The sequence below is a fragment of the Aethalodelphis obliquidens genome, unplaced genomic scaffold, assembly GCF_003676395.1.
Source record: "Aethalodelphis obliquidens isolate GAN/ISIS:26980383/991018 unplaced genomic scaffold, ASM367639v1 scaffold6, whole genome shotgun sequence".
In the NCBI taxonomy this organism is placed as follows: domain Eukaryota; kingdom Metazoa; phylum Chordata; class Mammalia; order Artiodactyla; family Delphinidae; genus Aethalodelphis; species Aethalodelphis obliquidens.
In genome coordinates, this window is record NW_020837950.1 from 27,018,119 (window position 1) to 27,037,804 (window position 19,686).

At 39.9% G+C, this 19,686-nt stretch overlaps 1 protein-coding gene across 2 annotated transcripts in view; it reads left to right on the forward strand.

Annotated features, from left to right (window-relative positions):
• Positions 1–18,297, forward strand: part of ADGRA3 (adhesion G protein-coupled receptor A3) — a 118,493-nt gene extending 100,196 nt beyond the window's left edge. For both annotated transcript variants that reach the window (XM_027103239.1, XM_027103237.1), the window contains 5 exons: positions 4,033–4,157; positions 5,213–5,336; positions 13,151–13,296; positions 16,443–16,538; positions 16,680–18,297. In XM_027103239.1, the coding sequence (XP_026959040.1) occupies positions 4,033–4,157; positions 5,213–5,336; positions 13,151–13,296; positions 16,443–16,538; positions 16,680–17,922 (1,734 nt within the window). In that variant the 3' untranslated portion in view covers positions 17,923–18,297. The remainder of the gene's footprint in view (positions 1–4,032; positions 4,158–5,212; positions 5,337–13,150; positions 13,297–16,442; positions 16,539–16,679) is intronic.
• Positions 18,298–19,686: the final 1,389 nt, after the last annotated feature.

Below are 19,686 nucleotides of genomic sequence, written 5' to 3' on the forward strand. Positions count from 1 at the left end.
ACTTTTGTGTATGGTGTATGGTAGGAGGATTAAAATCTTTAAGTTATGCTTTGTTTCTTAGGGGAAAAATTAAAAGCAACGTAGACGTCATAGTCTTGGGGGTTTTTTTTGTTTTTTTGTGGGTTTTTTTACATTTTTGATTTCAGATCTATTTTAAAATTTTATTTTATTGTCAAACTCTTCAAAATACTTATACTCTGACAAACAGAGGGTACCCTGAGATGTTTTTCTTTGGACTTCCTTCCATTATTCAGATCCTGGTGAGTTTAAACAATTACTGATTTATAATTATTCTTATTATTGATATGATGATAACGAATTATTTAAAACTGCCAGTAATTTCATATTTAGTAATTCTTAGGCTAAAAGTAAACCCTTGTAAATGTGTGAATCTCTGTCAAGTAAACAAAGAATTTCAAAAACTCTTCTTCCATTTATTCAGTTCCTTAATAATAACTATCTTTGCAGTTTTTAACATACTTTCTGGTATTCTAATATTCTCTGAATTGATGCAGTTTATTTTGGTGGAAAACTTTACTTTCCGTTTTCTGGCCTATTTTCTTAAACTTTGCACCATATAAAAGAGAGTGACTAGGATCACCATTTAGTGATGGACTGTTGAGTAAGCACCAGAGGCACAGACTTTTCCTATCTTATATATCACTGTATTGCAAACTGAATGAAGAATCATAGGTAGCAGTGAAATTATAGGATTTGAGGGTATTTGAGATGTCACCTCCTCTCCCTGTACAGGTAGATACTGAATTTTTTAAAGTAGAGGTATAATTGGCATACAGCATTGTATTAGTTTCGGGTATACAGTGTAACGATTTGATATTTGTGTATATTGCAAAATGATCACCACAGTAAGCCTAGTTAGCATCCATCACCATACAGTTACAATTTTTTTCTCTTGTGATGAAAACTTTTAAGATCTACTCTTTTGGCAGCTTTCAAATATGCAATATAGTATTATTAAGTATAATCCCCATACTGCACGCTGTATTGCCAGGACTTTATTTTATAACTGGAAATCTGTACCTTTTGACCCCATTCACCAATGTTTTCGTTATAGTATCACAAAGCCTATATTGTTGACTGATGTAATTGAAAATCATTTTGATTCGGATTTCTACTTTACCTCTTTTGTTTTAATCTTTAACTTCTCTTCTTTCCTATCCCGATCTTCGCAGTTATTTTAAATAGTATTCTCTTGTATTTTTGTCATCAAGATAGGAGGTTTTTCTTAACTTGATCTGTTTCCTTTATACTGGGCAGCGGGTCTGCAAACCCTGGCAGACATTTGACCCACAGGCCTGTTCCAGTCAGCTGCCATTTGTTTGTTTGCTTGATGTTCTAAATGCTGGAAAGCTAGGAGTGGTTTTTAATTTTTTAATGCTTATATTTTAAGTGGTTAACAAGTACCTGCATAATAGCCTCAATTTGCTCTTGGCCCGCAAAGCCTTAAACCGTTTTACTCTCTGGCTCTTCACACCTTTCCAAAGGTCATTTTCTCAGTAGAGGTTCTCTTTCACTTGGGAAGCTCAGTTTGTTGTGACAACAAAAATGCCCCTGCAGAAGCAGTGCTCTGTGTGACCAGTCAATAGTACTTGCTCCTTCCTGCAGTCCTACCTTGGAATTTTAAGAGTCTGGGTCCTCTGTGTCAACATCTAGCTTCTTTCTCATACTATATCACATTTGGCTTTTGAAAAACGACTGATTTCTTTTTTATTTTTTTGTGGTATGCGGGCCTCTCACTGTTGTGGCCTCTCCCGTCGCGGAGCACAGGCTCCGGACGCGCAGGCTCAGCGGCCATGGCTCACAGGCCCAGCCACTCCGCGGCATGTGGGATCCTCCCGGACCGGGGCATGAACCCGTGTCCCCTGCATCGGCAGGCGGACTCCCAACCACTGCGCCACCAGGGAAGCCCTAATTTCTTTTAAATGTAAATATTGTATATGACATATTTTGAGAACTGAGCTGGCACTTTGATGTTTTATTAGATAATATCCAGCCGCCTGTGTCTTGTTATTCTCTGCAAAGGCTGGTGGAAGACATGCGTACACACCTTCTGCCCCTTCCTCAGATCCTGCCAGATGAGATAATTGTGGTATCTCCATCTCAGTAACTGCCCCAAATCATACAGCTAGTAAGTGGTGACGTATTCTTGAACATTTCCTGGAGGAAATGGAAAGCAGGCAGCGCACGGAAAGAGTCTAGAGACCACATTCTGGACACTGAAAGTTTATCCTCAATTATTTAGTCTACATGGGAAGAGGAGCTTTTCATAGAAGCGAGGGGAAATGTGTGCACTCCAGCTAGCGTTTAACTGGTTCCAGTTGCCCTAGTAGTTTTTGAATTTCTCCTCTAATATTCTGGACTTTTAGCAGAATGCAAGTACCTTGAAGCTGTTTACCATAGACCGATCCCGCGGGCATCTCACAAGGGCAGGTTCAGAATGGTGGCGGTAGGCTTTTGTCTTGTATTTTCCTTTTCGAGTCTTAGTTTATAGACTGTCAGCCCTGGAGGGTCCTGCATTTAGCTGATGCCCAGTGCTTAGCGTAGCGCCTTGCCATGGTGGGTACCCAGTTAACATTTATCGAATAAAGAGAAGGACTGTATGTTCGAGACTCATCACAGTGGGGTCGAGTGCCTGGGCTGGAATGCAGTTTTCTGTGTGGTATCTCACAGTTGCCCATTAACTCTGATTTTTGTCAGGCTCCGTGGCCTCTGTTCGTAATTTGTTACGGTGAGGGGCTTGTTAAGGTGTTCTAATAGGATCTTTTTGGATCTGTAATTATACAGTCAGTCTCTGATTCTTCTATGGGAAAATGTGCTGCTTCCTTCCCTACTCCGTTGAGCCCGTCTTCAGTGTCCTTGTCTGTCACCCATTCCCTCCTGTCTTTCATCTAGTTTTTCTAGTTTCCGGAATTGTCTCAAGAACTTCCGGATTGGTGGTGCACCCATTATGAACGCCTTCTCACATCCAGCTGACCATTTTGCAGCTTTCAGAATCAGTTTAGAAAGAGAGTTTAGTGCTAGGATCTGGTAAATCTACAGCTTTGACCCTGAAACCCTGGTTGTCCGGCCTGGGTGCAGGCGTCCTCCCAGCCTGCTTTGGTCCTTTATAAGGAAGGAAGCATTAAGCTATCCACTGTTTTCATTTTAGGAAGGCACTGTCTGCCTTGGTTTTGGGATCACAACCTTGGTAACCAAGCTCTTTTGGATCTAATCCTCCTTCCCAGCACTTAACCTCTTTGTGCCTCAGTTTTTCAGGCTATGAAATGGGCTAACAATATACCCAGCTCATAGGGTTACTCTGTGTAAGGTGCTGGCACCGTGCCTGGATTATAGTAAATGCTATGTAAGTGATTTGCTATTATTATTTACTGTTAACTGATCTTTGACCTCTTTGCTCCCATCACCGGGCTGCTCTCTTGTTCATCAAACATTACTGTGATCTGATTGTGCATCTTAGTGCCCTGTGACTTTCAGCTCTTCAAGGGCAAGAACCACGGTTTACCACTCTGTCCCTGTGCTTTGCACCATGTCTGGTTCATTCATATTTGTTGAACTTGACTGTGGGAGGTTAGAGAGATCTGTTTAGGCTTTATTGACTTGAAGATGCTGCTGCTTTGTGCTTTATCAGCTGGTGAATGCACAGAGTGATAAGTGGGTGAAAGGGCATCAAAAAGGATGAGGTCTGTGGTTGCCCTTCTGAATCACTGCTGTTCTCTCTCCATTACCCTCATAGGAGAGTCAGTATTCAGATTTGTAAAGCAGATGGTCTATGGTAAGACAAGAGAGTGTGTGTATGTGTATACACACACTGCATGAGTAGTTAACACATGGGAGTTAGGAGGGCAAAGTAATGTGTGAGGAAAATAGCGTGAACCATAGTCCTTGAATAAAATGAAGAGATGTAAGGGCCAGAGTTCTGTTTATCAGTAGGTTTTAGTCACTGAGAAAATCTCAGTAACTAGATGTCCAGAGAAGTGCTCCTAGAATAATGCTTTCATTTCCCCCCCTTAGGATTTGACGGGATCTGAACTCTATACCCAGGCAGCCAATCTCTTGCACCCTGTGGTCTATACCACGGCTGTCATTCTTCTCTTCTGCCTCTTAGTGGTCATCGTCAGTTACATATACCATCACAGGTAAGAAATAACACTTGGTGAATAGAGGTCTGTGGAGTTTATTTCACATTTAATTAGGATAAAACTGAGTTTAATACCATGCTATCCTTCCAAAGTAAGGACGATTACTTCAGAATACCTACAGGCCTTCTTCACTTCATGCAATTCAAGACATAAATAATTAGTGCCTTTGATGGTGAATTCATCTTCTACAGCACTCAGTCACTTTGCTGGGTTTGTACCTGGGAAAGAATCTGGGAAGTCTGTGTTGGTGGCTGGGGGGTGGGGCATGGGGGGGAGATAAGGTGGAGCCTGGTTACCTGCAGATGTGTCTCCCAGAACCAGAGTATTATTTCTGTTTTGTAAATTCTTGCCTGTTGTGATATTCTTTTTTATAGACAGCATTTAAGAATGTTTGTGGAATTTAAGTGTGGGATATGGTTTTTGTTAATTGGAGGCAAAGCTACAGAAATTTTTATTTTATGGTGAGAAATAATGAGCTGAAAGGATTTTCTAAGCAGAAATTCACTTTACAAGAGGTTTTGCTAGAATGTATTTTCCTCTTTAAGCTGGACATATGTGACATTTCCTGATATTTAGTTAAGAAACAAGGAGATTTTGATGTAAAAAAGAGAGACTTCAGCATTTCATTATGAAAGGCCAGGAAGAAATGCACTGGGCATTTAGACCATGTTATCCTAGTAAGTCAGGAAAAATAGAGCTTGGCACCTTGCAGAAATCTCTGGGAAGCAAACAAGTAATCCATCTGTCATAAGACATTGTAACTAACAAAAGCTCACATATTTCTTATTATGGAGATTTTGTTTAGCCTTTAGTGGATGTAGTAGTTCCATTTGACTTGTCTTTTTTACTGTACTGCAAAGTTAAATGTTAAGAAACTGTATTGAGTGATTTCTCAAACCCTGTGTGTGTGTGTGTGTGTGTCTGATAGTATGTTTTAATAAAATGTTTAAACGTTTACATCTGGCCTGTTATGAGTTGGAAATGTTAACTTGAAGATGTCCAGCTTCAAGTATACTAACCTGGGTCTTATTTTTTCCCTTTTCTTTTAACAGTTTGATTAGAATCAGTCTCAAAGGCTGGCACATGCTTGTGAACTTATGCTTTCATATTTTTCTGACATGTGTGATCTTTGTGGGAGGAGTAACTCAAACCAGAAATGCCAGCGTCTGCCAAGCAGTAAGTCAAAGTAAAAAACTGAAATGAAAAAAATTTGCTATTAGAAATGTCATGTTTCATTAACTATAAAAGGAAAATTGTTTCTTTAAAGCTTTTTTCTTTAGCTAATTAAAGTCAAACTGTATGTCAGTTAAACAGTTTACCAGTATACTTCAAATTCTGAATTATCGTTTCACAACTGAATATATGACTTATGGAGCTTGTCTTTTTGTCTTGGGGAATTCTGTGCTACTTGTCATGCCTGTTATAATGCCAAACATTTAATTAAAAAAATTTATAAAATCCTGACTATGATTGAAAGAGAAGTGACATTTTCCGACAGTAGGATTTTAAAAATTATTTTATGTATTTATGAAAATAGTAGGAATTAGAAAAAATTTTAACTGTAAGATGTAAAAATGAGAAACTTTTTACCTGTGGTACATATAAAGAATTTAAAAATATGGTCAACTCTTAATTTCAAATAAATTATTACATATGTAGCCTTAGTAAACAGTATTTTTGCAGTGTAAGTATAAAAAATCAAAACTAATATGTGAATAGGAAATATGTAAAATTTTATTTATTTGCATACTCTTTTCTATGTACATGATAGCAAGCAGTGTCACAGAGTATTGAGTTCAGACTACCTAGATTTGGATCTCAGCTCTACTGTTTCCAGTGTTTCTATGGGCAATTTATTTAACTTTTTTTAATTGCAGAAAAGCACATAATGAGATCTACCCTCTTAACAAATTTTTAAGTGTGTAGTACAGTTATTAACTATAAGGACAATGTTGTACAGCAGATCTTTAGAACTTTTTCATCTTGCATGACTGAAATTATACCCACGGATCAGCAACCTTCAATTTCCCCCTCCCCTCAGCTCCTGGCAGCCACCGTTCTACTTCCTGTCTCTGTGAGCTTGACTATGTAAATACCCCATATAAGTGGAATGATGCAGTATTTTTCCTTCTGTGACTGCCTTATTTCATTTAGCATAATGTCCTCAAGGTTCATCCATGTTGTAGTATGCGACAGGATTTCCTTTTTTATGGCTGAGTAAATATTCCGTTGTATGTATACATCACATTTTCTTTATCGATAGACATTTAGATTGTTTCCAACTTTTGGATGTTGTAACACTGCAGTGAACATAGGAATACAATTATCTTTTCTAGATCCCGATTTCAATATGTAACATTTTTGTGTCTCAGTTTTCTCACCTGTAAATTGGGAATAATAATCGAGTTGTTGTCAGATGATGTGATTATTTATATTAAAAAAGCTAAAATAATTTCCAGGTAAATTATTTGAAAAAAATAGGAAAGTTTAGCAAAAGTGAATGTAGTTTTTTTAAAATGTAGTTTAATGTACAAAATTTTGCTGCTAGTATGCAGAAATGCAACTATGGGAAAACAATTAATGAGAAGGTATCATTTATATAGTATCAAAAAATAGCAAGTACTTCGAAATAATAAAAAGTGTTCAAGATTTGCAGGTAAAAATTTATTATATATTAAAGAAGACCTAAATAAATGGAAAGATACATTAGGTCCAAGAATAGGAAGAATTAAAATCAGAAAGGTGGCAGTTCCTCCTAAATTAACCTATAGATAAGAGAATTTTTCATGAAACTCAATAAAATGGTCTTTGAATCTATATGAAAGTAAAGAAGAACCAAAGATAGCTAGGACACTTCTGGAAAATAGTAGAATAGGAAGACTTCTAATGATCCAAACTTTTGAGGCTGTTGTAGTTAAAACTGTAGTGTTTGGTGTAGGGATGGATAAATTGACCAACACAGAAGAGCAAGCTTGGAAGCAGACCCACGCAGAGCTTTGGTACAAGACAGAGGTTACTTGCCTCATCAGTTGGGTAAAGACAGACCACTGTACAGTTAAGGGACCTGGGGAAATCCATCTGGAAAAAGATTAAAATGGATCTATACTTCAAGCCATTTTTAAAAAGTCAACTTTGGGTAGGTTAAAAACTTACATAAGTCCAAACCAAAGAGTGAACATTTATATTAGAAAATAGCATAATCCTTGGGATAAGGAGGGATTTCTTAAATATGACTAGAAAGGACATACATTGAACTAAATTAAAAATAAGATCTTTTTGAAAAATTAAGATTCCTAAGGAAAGTGAAAAGACAAGTTTCAAATTAGAAGAAACTATTCCCAATACATAACCACTGACAGAGCATTAGAATAAAAAAAAATATATATATATATATATGTTAAAAACTGTAATCAGTGAGAATGCCACACACAGCACCGTAGGAAAAGTGGCGAGAATGACAGACAGCAGAGTAAACACAGGGCCAGGGTACGCCTGAAGAGATGTTCCATGGCATTGGTGGTCACAGAGATGCAAATTCAGATAGCTACCATACTATGCGTTTTTCTGTCAGAAAAATTAATCCTGACAATGCCAAGTATTGAAGAACATGTGGATCCACATGTTTTATTTATACATGGTGGGAATGTAAGCGGATGACTCCAGGAGGCTTTTACCTTCTAAAGGTAAGCATTCACACACCCTGGACCCACAGTCCCACTCCTGGGCTCAGAGTGAGCTGACACACGTGGAACAGGCGTGTGCCTGTGAATATTCATAGCAGCACTCTACACAGTAGCAGAAACCTGGAAGCAACCCCAGTGTCGATCACTGAGAGGGTGAATGAATAAACGGTGATATTACACAAGAGTCAAAATTAATGAATTACAACAAGGCATAGCAGTGTGAGTCAATCTCAGGAATATAAGTGAAAAATTAAGTCCCGTAAGTGACATTCACCCTGCAATCTTTTTTTAAAATAAAGGTGAATGTAACTAAAATGAAACAGCACACTTTTAATGAAAATATATAAGTGCAACAAAACTGTATAAAAAAGGAAAGCAAAGGGATGATAAACACAGGATACAGGGTGATGATTACCTTGGGTGAAGGGGACCGTATGGTTTGATACAGGCTTTTGTCAAGATCTTACTTTTTGTCTTATTGAAAGATTCTTGGACACCTATTATTAGCAATAGGTAATTAAATAACTAAATAAAGGCAGGCTATGCTTTTGTGCTTGGCCCAATCATTAGGATGGTCATTAACCTAAGGCTGATGATTCATCCAATATTGTATTCATGAGATCCAATTGAAAGTATGTATGCGCGCGTGCGTGCGCGCACATAAGAATTGAGTGGATTAAATGACTCAGGAGTGCCTGGCATACAGTAAATGCTCAGTTAGACGCTAGCTATTACTACTATTGTTATTGATATAATTACCTCTTAGCAGTGCAGAGTATTTCCCTGTTTCAGGCCATTACTATGCATCTGAAAACAAATTTGTTAGGGAGCCTATGAGAAGTTAGGTAATGGATCTCGGACCAACTTAATACATGTACAAAAAACAGTGCTTCTCTTTTCTCAGTCTTTCTCCCCTTCTTTACCTGGCCCACTCCCACTTACTTTGTAGGTCTCAGTTTACTGTCACTGTTTCAGAGATGCAGTCCCTCCACCCCCCTCCCCTCATTATCCTCTGGTGCTTATTAAAATTCCATGGTGCCTACAAAACTTTGTGACTGACTGTTGTTTACCTGTTTGTTGTCTCTGGACTCAGAGCTCTACAGGAGCAGGAATTATATTGATTCGATTCACCAGTGTTTATCCAAGAATCAGTGTAAGACCTGACGCATAGTAGGTGCTCAGCAGATATTGGATAAATGAACAAAAAAGGCCTCTGTTTGCTAATAGTAGAAATCATTCCACCTGGAGCTGTTTTGAGCATGAACAATTAGGAGTGTATTCAGCACACAATGGTAGTAATAGTCTCAGTTCTATCTAAAAAATATTCATTGATTTCTTGCAATAGACAAATTTATTTCACTAAGGAAATGAACAGAAAGAGGCCATAGTAAAGATGACTGCCTTTCATCATCCTAAATGGTATTTTGTACCATTTCTAGAATGAAAAGGGCAGGAATTGCACTGAGTTATTAGAGTCTCAATAACAGATGTCTGTTAGTTAAGGATTTACCCAGAAAAGCTAGGGTGGGGGATGGACAGGTTTTATATGTTGTTTTCTTCTGTTCTTTTTTTTCTTTTTAACAGTGTTCTTTCCTTCCTCTGTGAAAGACATAACATCATTCTTGTTATTTCTGACCCAGACATGACTTACTTCACTTTGTTATTCTAATACTTAATTCAGTTAGTAGCCAGCTGTGTCTGCCAGAACAGCCCGTATGACTAGTTGCCTAACCTTAGTAGGGGCTTCATGTTTCTTGGGCTCTTCTTCCACCTCTAAAACTGAACCCTAAAGTGTCCACCTTTCACAGGCAGTTTTTGTATGTGCACATGATCGGTGTAGATTTGGCTTCTCTCCGTTTCAGAGCTCACGTATTTTATGAACAGTGTGGACAGGTTCTAATACAGGTTCCTCCCCGAAGTGATTGGTTGAGGTTATTAAATGCCCCACCGGCCAGGTACTTCCCCCTCTGCTGCTTTTGTCATCCGTTCTGGGTGGTGCCGTGGACACATTCTATAGCCTTGAACTCTCTTTTTGCAAGAGGAGCCAAAGGAGAACGGAGAAGCTGAGTGATAGAGTAGAAGGGGCTGTTGACTCAAGGTGGGAAAGGATCTGGGTTCTGGGTCGTGCCGGGCTGCCGAATAACTGCTTGAGCGTTAATTTTCCGGTCCTTGGTTTCCTTAGCTCTGCAGTGAAAGGATTTGGCTGGATCTTATTTAAGTTACCTTGTTGCTCTACCACTTCATGATTTAATCTATTAAATATTGTGCCAGCTGACCTTCTCAGGTGTTCTCTGATGTCTTTTATCCAGAGGACCGCTGCAGTGGCATGTGAAATGCATCGGGAAAGATTCAACCCGTGGATATTAAGAGCTTTCTACTTGCCAACTACTGCAAGTTTGTCATCTTAAATTTCATATTAACCCTAGGAAGTATTTCTTACTCACAGATTTTATTAGTACAGAAATTGAGTCTTAGAGAATTGAAAAAACTTGCCCCAAGTCACTAGGCCCTTTGGGTGGCAGAGGCCTGATTCAGACGACAGTCTCTTTGACTCTGTGTGTCCTGTCCCCCACCCCACCCCAATAACTGTGCTTGCCTGTTGAGAGAGGACCCGCAGAGTAGAGGGGTCTACTGTGAGTTGCAGCCCTGCCACTGACCATGTGACCTCCGGTGGATGATTTAACTTCTTTCAGCCTCAGCCTCCTTGTCTGTAACGCTAAATGAATGGGGATGCTAAGAGGATGAAATAGAAGCATGCACAAAATTGTCTGATACATTTTGGGATACATAGCAGGCGTTCACAAGTGGAAGCTCTTAATTTTTATATATATTCATATCTGACTGAGTATTAAAGATCATTTTTTGCACACTTGGCTGTGCATGCTGTACTATTGTAGTTTTATTGGTGGTTAAAAATCCAATTGTTACAATGTCTGGTCTCTGGTATGTGAGCAGTTTATGGTTAGGTAACGAGTATATAAAGTGCGACTGTTCAGGATAAGTATTTTGTATCCATTTTGCAACTTTGGATGTTGACGTCCCTGAGGTAAGGTGACTTTCTTAAGTTCTAATCTGTTGCATTTAATGAATTGTCTACATGCCCTAATGAATTAGATTATTTATTTCCAAACTGTTTACAGATTTCCCACATGTATTTCTTGTTTATTTGGAAGAAATTGTGACAGTGAGGTTATATTTCAAGTATAGCCCAAGTGTCTGATGGAGAATAAAATAGGAAGCACCTCCCTCCTTTCAAAAGACAGGGACACCCTCTCTGCTAGTTCTCAGTGCCTACTACTTTATTCTGGTTCTTGTGGAATATTCGGTGATTTGCTTATGTGACTGTTAGCAGGTGACATCAGACTTCTGAAATTCCACTATTGGTAATAATTGTTTAACTAGAAGACTTCAGTATCTTTCAGGTGTGCAAACTTCTTCTGCATGTTTTGAAATGCCATAAGAAACACTTCAAAATCTAAAGGTTGAGTTTTACCTCTTAGATCTAAAACAAGAAAATTCTCCATCTTGTACCTCCGTTGAAAGTATTTTTAACTTCTGTTTTTAAACTTATTTACAGCCCTGTCTCATTCTTTTGACCTCTGTGTCAGAGAAAACTAGCAACGGTAGAGTATACCATTTTGAGTCAATATCAGTGATTTGTTTTGAATGTTTGGTTTCTATGCACCAAATCCAAGGATACTATTTTTATTTACAATATTTCGTGTGACTCCAGGTAGCTCAAAGGGTTATTTTATGCTATTTGTTCCACTTATATCTGTAAATTTCGCTTTTATAGTGCAGTCAGTAAAACTAACGAGAACCAAGGAGCCACTTTTCTTCTTAATAAGAAGATACTCCGACCGCTCTGGTTTGGCCGGGCTGGATCCACCCTCCTAGTCCTTCCAGTCATTAAGAGGACAGTGACCACCCTAGTATCTTGCCCTGCAAAATAATACCTGAGCTTTTATGTCACCACGTTTAACTGCAGATCGGTTCTCATTAAAATGGGCCTTAGGCAGCAGTCTAAATGCTTCTGTTACTGACCTAGGTTTGATAATGTCAGTCAGTTTGATTTTCTTGAAATTGGAGAGCCATCCTTTAAAAACAAATGTTTTTTCCCCTTGGAGCTTTTCATTAATAGGATTTTACCTGTAATCATTGTATAAGAAGAAAGAATCAAAAAGATAGTAAGTAGTTAGATAAGAAAGCTGAACTATGTCCTTTCTGCTCCAATGACCCATGTACTTATTTTTTTTAAAACAGATTTTAAACCTCTCTTAGCCCCATACATATCTTCATCTAGAATTTTATCTTTAACTGGTGTTGCTTCAAACACAGGTTACATGATAAACATGCCCCTCATCACCCCTCTGGGAAGAAACTTGGCGTCATTTACATATATTTCAATTATCCATCATTTATCAAGCACTTATTATGTCTCAGGTCTTGTGCCCATTCAGTCCCTACAAAATCCCTAGAGATGGTTATTGATAATCCTTCCACTGTTCAAATGAGAAACATTAATTTCGGAAAGGTTGACATTATTTTCTTAAAACCATACTCCTAATAAGTAATAATAAAAATGTTGCTGTATTTTTAATTGCTTATCAGGGACCAGGCGATGTGCTAAATGTTTTGTATAGACTGTCTTTTTCAAAGCCTCATGGTAGTTTTATATTCTCAGTTTACAGATGAGGAAAACAATGCTTGAAATGTTATGCAAGCTTGCTAAGGTGTCATAAGGGATTCTTGTTTTAAAACCAGGCAAACTTGTTGATTTCAGAGCTCACTCACTTAAAATAATCAATCTGTTATATTGCTCACTTACCATTTGGATATATAAAAGCTCTGAATTAGAACTACTCAGGTCTCTGACTCTGTGTGCTGTGACTTCCACCCTCTAGTTACCCTTGACTTCTATATTCCTCCTTAAAATGGGCTGTAGGAACTCAACTCTAATTTATAACATAGCATCTATGAGTAACATGTCTTTGGCTTATTGCTGTCCAGGAGCGAATTCCGTGATATATTTAGAGTCATCTTGGGTATAAGTTGTAGTCTGTGGGCCTCCTAGGTCCAGCTGTTGATTTGATCCTCTATTATACATCTGTTAGAGTGCTTTCTTTGTTTTATCAGCAGGCGAAGGAATTGATCATTAGAATACACCTTCATACTGTTCTTGAGTCAGATTTTCAAAAGTAACTTACCAATCTTTTTGATAAAGTTTACTGGCAGCTACTGTACTTTATGATTGTAAAGGGGAATTTTGTTTGTTTTAGTTCATGTATTCTTCAATCTTCTTTCTAGGTTGGAATAATTCTTCATTATTCCACCCTTGCTACAGTTCTCTGGGTGGGAGTGACAGCTCGAAATATCTACAAACAAGTCACTAGAAAAGCTAAAAGATGCCAGGATCCTGACGAGCTGCCACCTCCACCAAGACCAATGCTCAGGTATCTAATATCTTTGTGTACTGTTTTATGTTAAATGTCCATTACATCTTAAATTTAATGAAGCATGGTCATAACAGAAAATTGCTCAGTGAATTTTGGAAAGTAAAAAAAATGGACTTGTAAGTAGCCTTGCAACTGGGAGTGCTTTGTGAAGTTATGTATCCTCTCTATGCCTTTCTATCTCATACAAAGTGGGAATGATTCTCCTTCACAGAGTTGTTGTGAGGAATAAGCGACTGACTTTGTAAAGCACTTAAGATGGTACTGGCCACAGAGTAAGCTCTGTGAAAATATGAGCTGTTTCTATTTCCTTGAGGTCATGGGATAGATTTTAACCTAGTCAAGTACATATCCATGTGGTTATTCTCTACAAAAGACAAAACAGTTTTGGGGTCATGCTGTTCCTACCATTACAATCTGAATCCGTTGTCAATGGATTCTTGTGCTGGATGAGTAGAAGTCAGTCGATCAGTGTCTCTGAGTGTGTTGAATGCTGGATGTGTACCTTGCCCTGGGCCAGGGACTGAAGGAAAACCTCCTGCCCTTGAGGGGTTTACAGTCTGAGGAGACAATCTGAAAGAAGAACCCGCTGCAGCTGTGTAAGAGCTGGAGTGGAGATGTGTTATTTGAAAGTATCAACAAAGGAGCCATTAATTCTGCGGGGGGATGGTAGGCTATTAGGAGTTGCTTGACCACCGGCACAAAGGATGGAGGTCGCACTACAGATACAGGATCCCGTGGCGAGCTGAGCAAATTTGAGAAGTGCAGTTTGGCTGAGGCAGGAACCTAGGGTATACAGTGTACAGTAGTAGGACTCAGAGTGAAAACTGCGTTTCAGGCCTTGGTGGGGGGCCAGGTTAAAATGTGGGCTATACATTGGAATGCTGGAGGGTAGGGGGCATATTTAATAATTCCACTGAGGTCATTCGGGGGTCCCCGTGAGGACTGCAGCTAGAACAGTGGCATGGAGATTAGAGAGGATACGTGTTCAGACACTTGAGGCAGTTTCTCCAGGATTGATGGCCAGCTGGATTTGAGGGTGTGTGCCAGGATTCGAAGGTGGCTGTGGAGTGTTTACTCCAGTTCGCTAAGGCCCCTCTGCAGATGGTGCGTCCATCAACTGAGAAAATCACAGAGGAAAAGCAGATGCGGGGACTCCGGGAGGGTAAACGCAGGGGAGGTGGGCTCACCAGTACTCTGTCGTGGAAAGTTTACATTTTGGGAGTCTGGTGCTCAGCAGAGAAATCGAGCTACGTGTACTCTGGACAGGACAGGAGATGTCTTCACGTGTATTTGTTGAAGCACTGATAACGAGCAACCTCTCCTAGAGAAAAGTTAGTTAAGAATGATCCCTGGGCCGTATCAGTGGGCCATAGCAGATAAAGGGAAGAATTGAAAGAGAACATTGAAGATTCGGGGGAGAGCGGTTCCATGGGTGGGAAGGGGCAGCAGGAGTGCTGGGCCATGGTCAGATTGCAGGATGTGATTTGACACCCCTGTCAGTGGTATTAAAGGAACTGAGGGATGGCGTTTGGCTAAGAGATAGGAATCCTACCTATCCTCATGCAGCTTTCTGTTAGGTTTCTGTTAGGTTTCCTTTCTGTTAGGTGATTAAAAACAAAAAGGCGGCTTGGGCTGCAAAGACTGTGCAGTCCCTAGTGACCTGCAGGCACCCACTTTGCTGTAGACACTGCAGGCGCACCCTTTAGGATGCTCTCCTTCCCCCATGTCCCTGAGCTTAAAGAAACCCCAGCATCGCGGCTGCCTGGAGGGTGCATGTGGGGCTTGCCTTGAGTCTGCTGGCCTCAGAGAGGGCGGTTTCAGTAGCATGGTAGGTGGAAGTGGCCTCATCTCACAATAAGGTGACAAAGGTGAGGCACTTGATGGTGCTATTGTTTCCAGGGGTTTGTCACCAAAGGGAGCAAGAAAGAAGGTGCTGGTTGAAGGAAAGTTTTAGAAGATAGGGAAAACGTGAATAGACGTATAGGCTGGAAGGAATATGCCGTGGAGAAGAAGATTTACAGCTGCAAAATAAGGGTTATTTGGTAACAGGCAGTCCCAGAGTCGGGTGGGGAAGGAGTGGCAGAGAGAGAGGAATGTGGAGCCCGAGATAAATTTGGGTGAACTGATGCCTTCTTTTCAGGTAAGAAGCAGCTATGAATTAGCATAGCAGGAAGAAGGGCAGGGCCACGGATGTTGGCCTGCCTCTAATCTGTGAAATTAGAAGACAGGGTTATAGTTTTATAGGGTAATTAGCTGTCTTTTTCAGCAATGATATCATATTGAAGGATTTTAGTACCTGTGAGCATGACTAAGAAAAAATGTATGGAAAATGTGTTACGAGTATTGCCTTTATCCAGCCAGTTAGCATTTGGACTGTGTCTTTGGACCTGGCAAATACAGAATTAAGATTGGCTGTACCCAGGGGTAGCTAGCCGGGGTAGGACGTTCCCTGTTCTCTTTTCAGAGAACTCAAAGAAGCTGTACCTCCCCGCAAAAAGTTGTTCTTCATAGGACCAGCCACTCTGTCTCCCTCATTTCTTCCTGCACCAGCTAGTCTATGGGAAAGGGGTCACGAAGGGCCTGAGTGCTGCAGGACGTTGCTGGGATCCAGGTATCTTTCTTGTCCCAATCTCAGCTGACTGAAGATAAGCACACACAGCAGTAGAACATCCTGGAATATGCAGGTTTAGCCGGACATTAATAAATAAATAACGTCATCACATATTTAGTCTGACCTGTGGCGCAGTAAGATCTTAAAGTCCATTATGTAGTGGACTAACTTTCTGCTTCATCAGCTGAATCTAAAAGAAGCCCCATTCCCCCAAAAGAAAAAAGTATAAACTGAAGCTCTACCTGTAGTAGCTTACTGTTACTTTGCCTGTCCACAGGGTGGCAGGAGCTGATCAGCTTTCCTTAACTCAGAAACCTTATACGCTTTTTTAAAAAAAAAGAAATCCACAGTAAATAAAAACTTTAAAAAATGTTATTGTTAACACAGCAGGCTTTAAGTGTTAACCTTCAATGCATTATTGGAATAGTAATGACTCTTTAAGGAATAACTTCTGCAGTACTGAGATACTGTGATGTATCCACCTTAATGAATTGGATTGATGTGCTCTTATTTCCATCACTGCCCTTTCTAGGTTTTACCTGATCGGTGGCGGTATACCCGTGATAGTTTGTGGCATAACAGCGGCGGCAAACATCAAGAATTACGGTAGTCGGCCAAACGCGCCCTAGTGAGTATTTAGTGTCCTCTGCGTACCCGAGTCGATTGCTTCTCTTCTAACTGTTTCCTAAGCACTAAAGTTTACTGCAGTTTCTTACACGGTGTGTTGACATGTGTAGCAACTGAGCTGGTTCCCCATTTTCTTTCCTAGCTGCTGGATGGCATGGGAACCCTCCTTGGGAGCCTTCTACGGGCCTGCCAGCTTCATCACTTTTGTAAACTGTATGTACTTTCTAAGCATATTTATTCAGTTGAAAAGACATCCTGAGCGCAAATACGAGCTGAAGGAACCCAGTGAGGAGCAGCAGAGGCTGGCAGCCAATGAAAATGGCGAAGTAAATCATCAGGATTCCCTGTCTCTCTCGCTCATCTCGACATCAGCCCTGGAAAATGAGCATACTTTCCACTCTCAACTTTTGGGAGCCAGCCTCACCCTGCTCTTATATGTCGCTTTGTGGATGTTTGGGGCCTTGGCTGTTTCTTTGTATTACCCTTTGGACTTGGTTTTTAGCTTCTTTTTCGGAGCCACGTGTTTGAGCCTCAGTGCATTCATCGTGGTTCACCATTGTGTCAACAGGGAGGACGTCCGGCTCGCATGGATCATGACCTGCTGCCCGGGCCGGAGCGCGTACTCGGTCCAGGTCAACGTGCAGCCCCCCAGCTCCAGTGGGCCGAGCGGGGAGGCCCCCAAGTGCACCAACAGCAGCACAGAATCTTCATGCACAAACAAGAGTGCCTCGAGCTTCAAAAACTCCTCCCAGGGCTGCAAATTAACAAACTTGCAGGCTGCTGCAGCTCAGTGCCATACCAACTCTCTACCTTTGAACGCCACGCCTCAGCTTGACAATAGTCTCACGGAGCATTCGATGGACAATGATATTAAAATGCACGTGGCGCCTTTAGAAGTTCCATTTCGAACAAACGTACACCCAAGCCGCCATCATAAAAACAGAAGTAAAGGGCACCGGGCCAGCAGACTCACAGTCCTCAGAGAATATGCCTATGACGTCCCCACGAGCGTGGAAGGCAGCGTGCAGAATGGCCTGTCGAAAAGCCGGCCGGGCAGTAATGAAGGACACTCTCGGAGTCGAAGGGCTTACTTAGCCTACAGAGAGAGACAGTACAACCCGCCTCAACAAGATAGCAGTGATGCTTGTAGCACACTTCCCAAAAGCAGCAGGAATTTTGAAAAGCCTGTTTCAACTAGTAGTAAGAAAGATGCATTAAGGAAGCCAACTGTAGTTGAACTTGAAAGTCAGCAGAAATCTTATGGCCTCAACTTAGCCATTCAGAACGGACCAATCAAAAGCACTGGGCAGGATGGACCCTTGCTGAGTATGGATAGCACTGGCAATGTGAGGACTGGATTATGGAAACACGAAACTACTGTGTAGCATTGGTGGGCTTCCTGGGCAGAAATCCATATAAACTGTGATACTCAAATTCCTTTAAGCTATGAACATGTAAAAACCGACTGTTTACAGCCACCTTAGGGATTCAAAAGAATTTTGAATAAACTTCTAAGTTTTGTATTTTATGTATTTTATATCCCCCACGTGTTGCTTTTTTATGAATTTTGAAAAAAAAAAAAAAACCCTCTTAAAAAAAAAACAACCCTCTAAAAACCCGCTGGTGGCTTGTTTTAGTTGTCAGAGCACCAGCAGGACATTTTGAGAATCTGAAATGTAATTTTCTTGGGATCTGTAATATCTACTTAACATTTCAGGCTTGTATGTAATACAATAAATAGGTGTTTGTCATTGTGTCAATCTTATATTTTTACATTTTAGGAGCATTTAGTGCTATTTTAATGAAGTTTGTGCATTGGGATAGTTTAATGAGAATTATACACGTATCAGTTATCAGATTTTTACATGATTAGCTCCACTGATGGCATATAAATCAAAGAGCTTTTGGATTGTTGTATTTTATAAATACAGTTTTTTATATGCTACAAGTTTTTTTTTTAAATCTCACAGAATTTTTTTCGAAAACGGAGATGCCTAAAAAGTTTTTCCTAAATTGCATTACTTTTGCCCATCTTATTAATACTATTTTTGATATTTTTGTGGCTTTTCAGTGGTTTATATTTGGTTTTCCTATTCATTCTTTTTTTTCCCCAGCACATGTTATTTCTTTTTAATTGAAATATAATTGACTTATTATATTAGTTTCAGGTGTACCACATAGTGATTTGATATTTTTATACATTATGAAGATAGTAATCACCACGGTAAGTCTGGTTACCATCCGTCATTATACAAAGTTCTTAAAATATTGTTGACTCTATTCCCTATGCTGTATGTCGCATCCCCACGACTTAATTATTTTATAACTGGAAGTTTGCCTCTTCATCCCCTTCCCATATATGAACGTAAATGAAAAGGTGTCATACAAGGTTCACGTTCACTTACTTTGGATTCTTCAATATTGGCTCCTATCTGTTGGCTGTTACTTTGTTCTTAAACAGATAAAGTTCCTCAGGTTCATGCTAAAGTTCTAATTTTTAAATTCCTCTCTAAGGGCAAACACAGGTCTGATGCAAAAGTTATCGTTGGTCAGTGATGCACTGCAGTCCTTATCTATCTCCTGTCTCCAGGCTCACTGGGGTCCTTTCCGGGAAAGTTAGATCGGGTCTGCCCTGGCTCCTTTGTGCATTCACTTCTCTCCGATATGCAAGTCAACGCCTGAAAAGATTGGCACAGCTTAGATCTGTTTTTGGCACTAGTCTCAAGGTTTGAATCAGATCAGATTCAAAATATATATCCAAGAAATGCTAAAGTCAAGCTTGATAAACCTCAAAATCTGAGCAATTTACTGCTTACTTAGAGTAATTCTCAGAGATGATACCAGGTGATCACGCGTTATAGTGTTAAGTGTTCATTTTGCATTGGGTTACTGCATTAGAAATTATTTTGCTGCACAATAATAAAACTGGTGGTTCTATTTAAGCCTTTTGTTAGGTGTTGTTTTAAAGGCATTCTTTTTGATGGAGGAAACAAGGCAATTAAGTAGATAGATCTGGCACCTGTCCCTTTAACTACTGCCTAGCCTAGGGTCTCCAGGTAAGTTGATATATATGTGCAGGATGATGTTTAGAAATGACCAAGACAAACTAATAAGGAATGGAGTAAATAATTCTTTTTTTAAATTGTTAC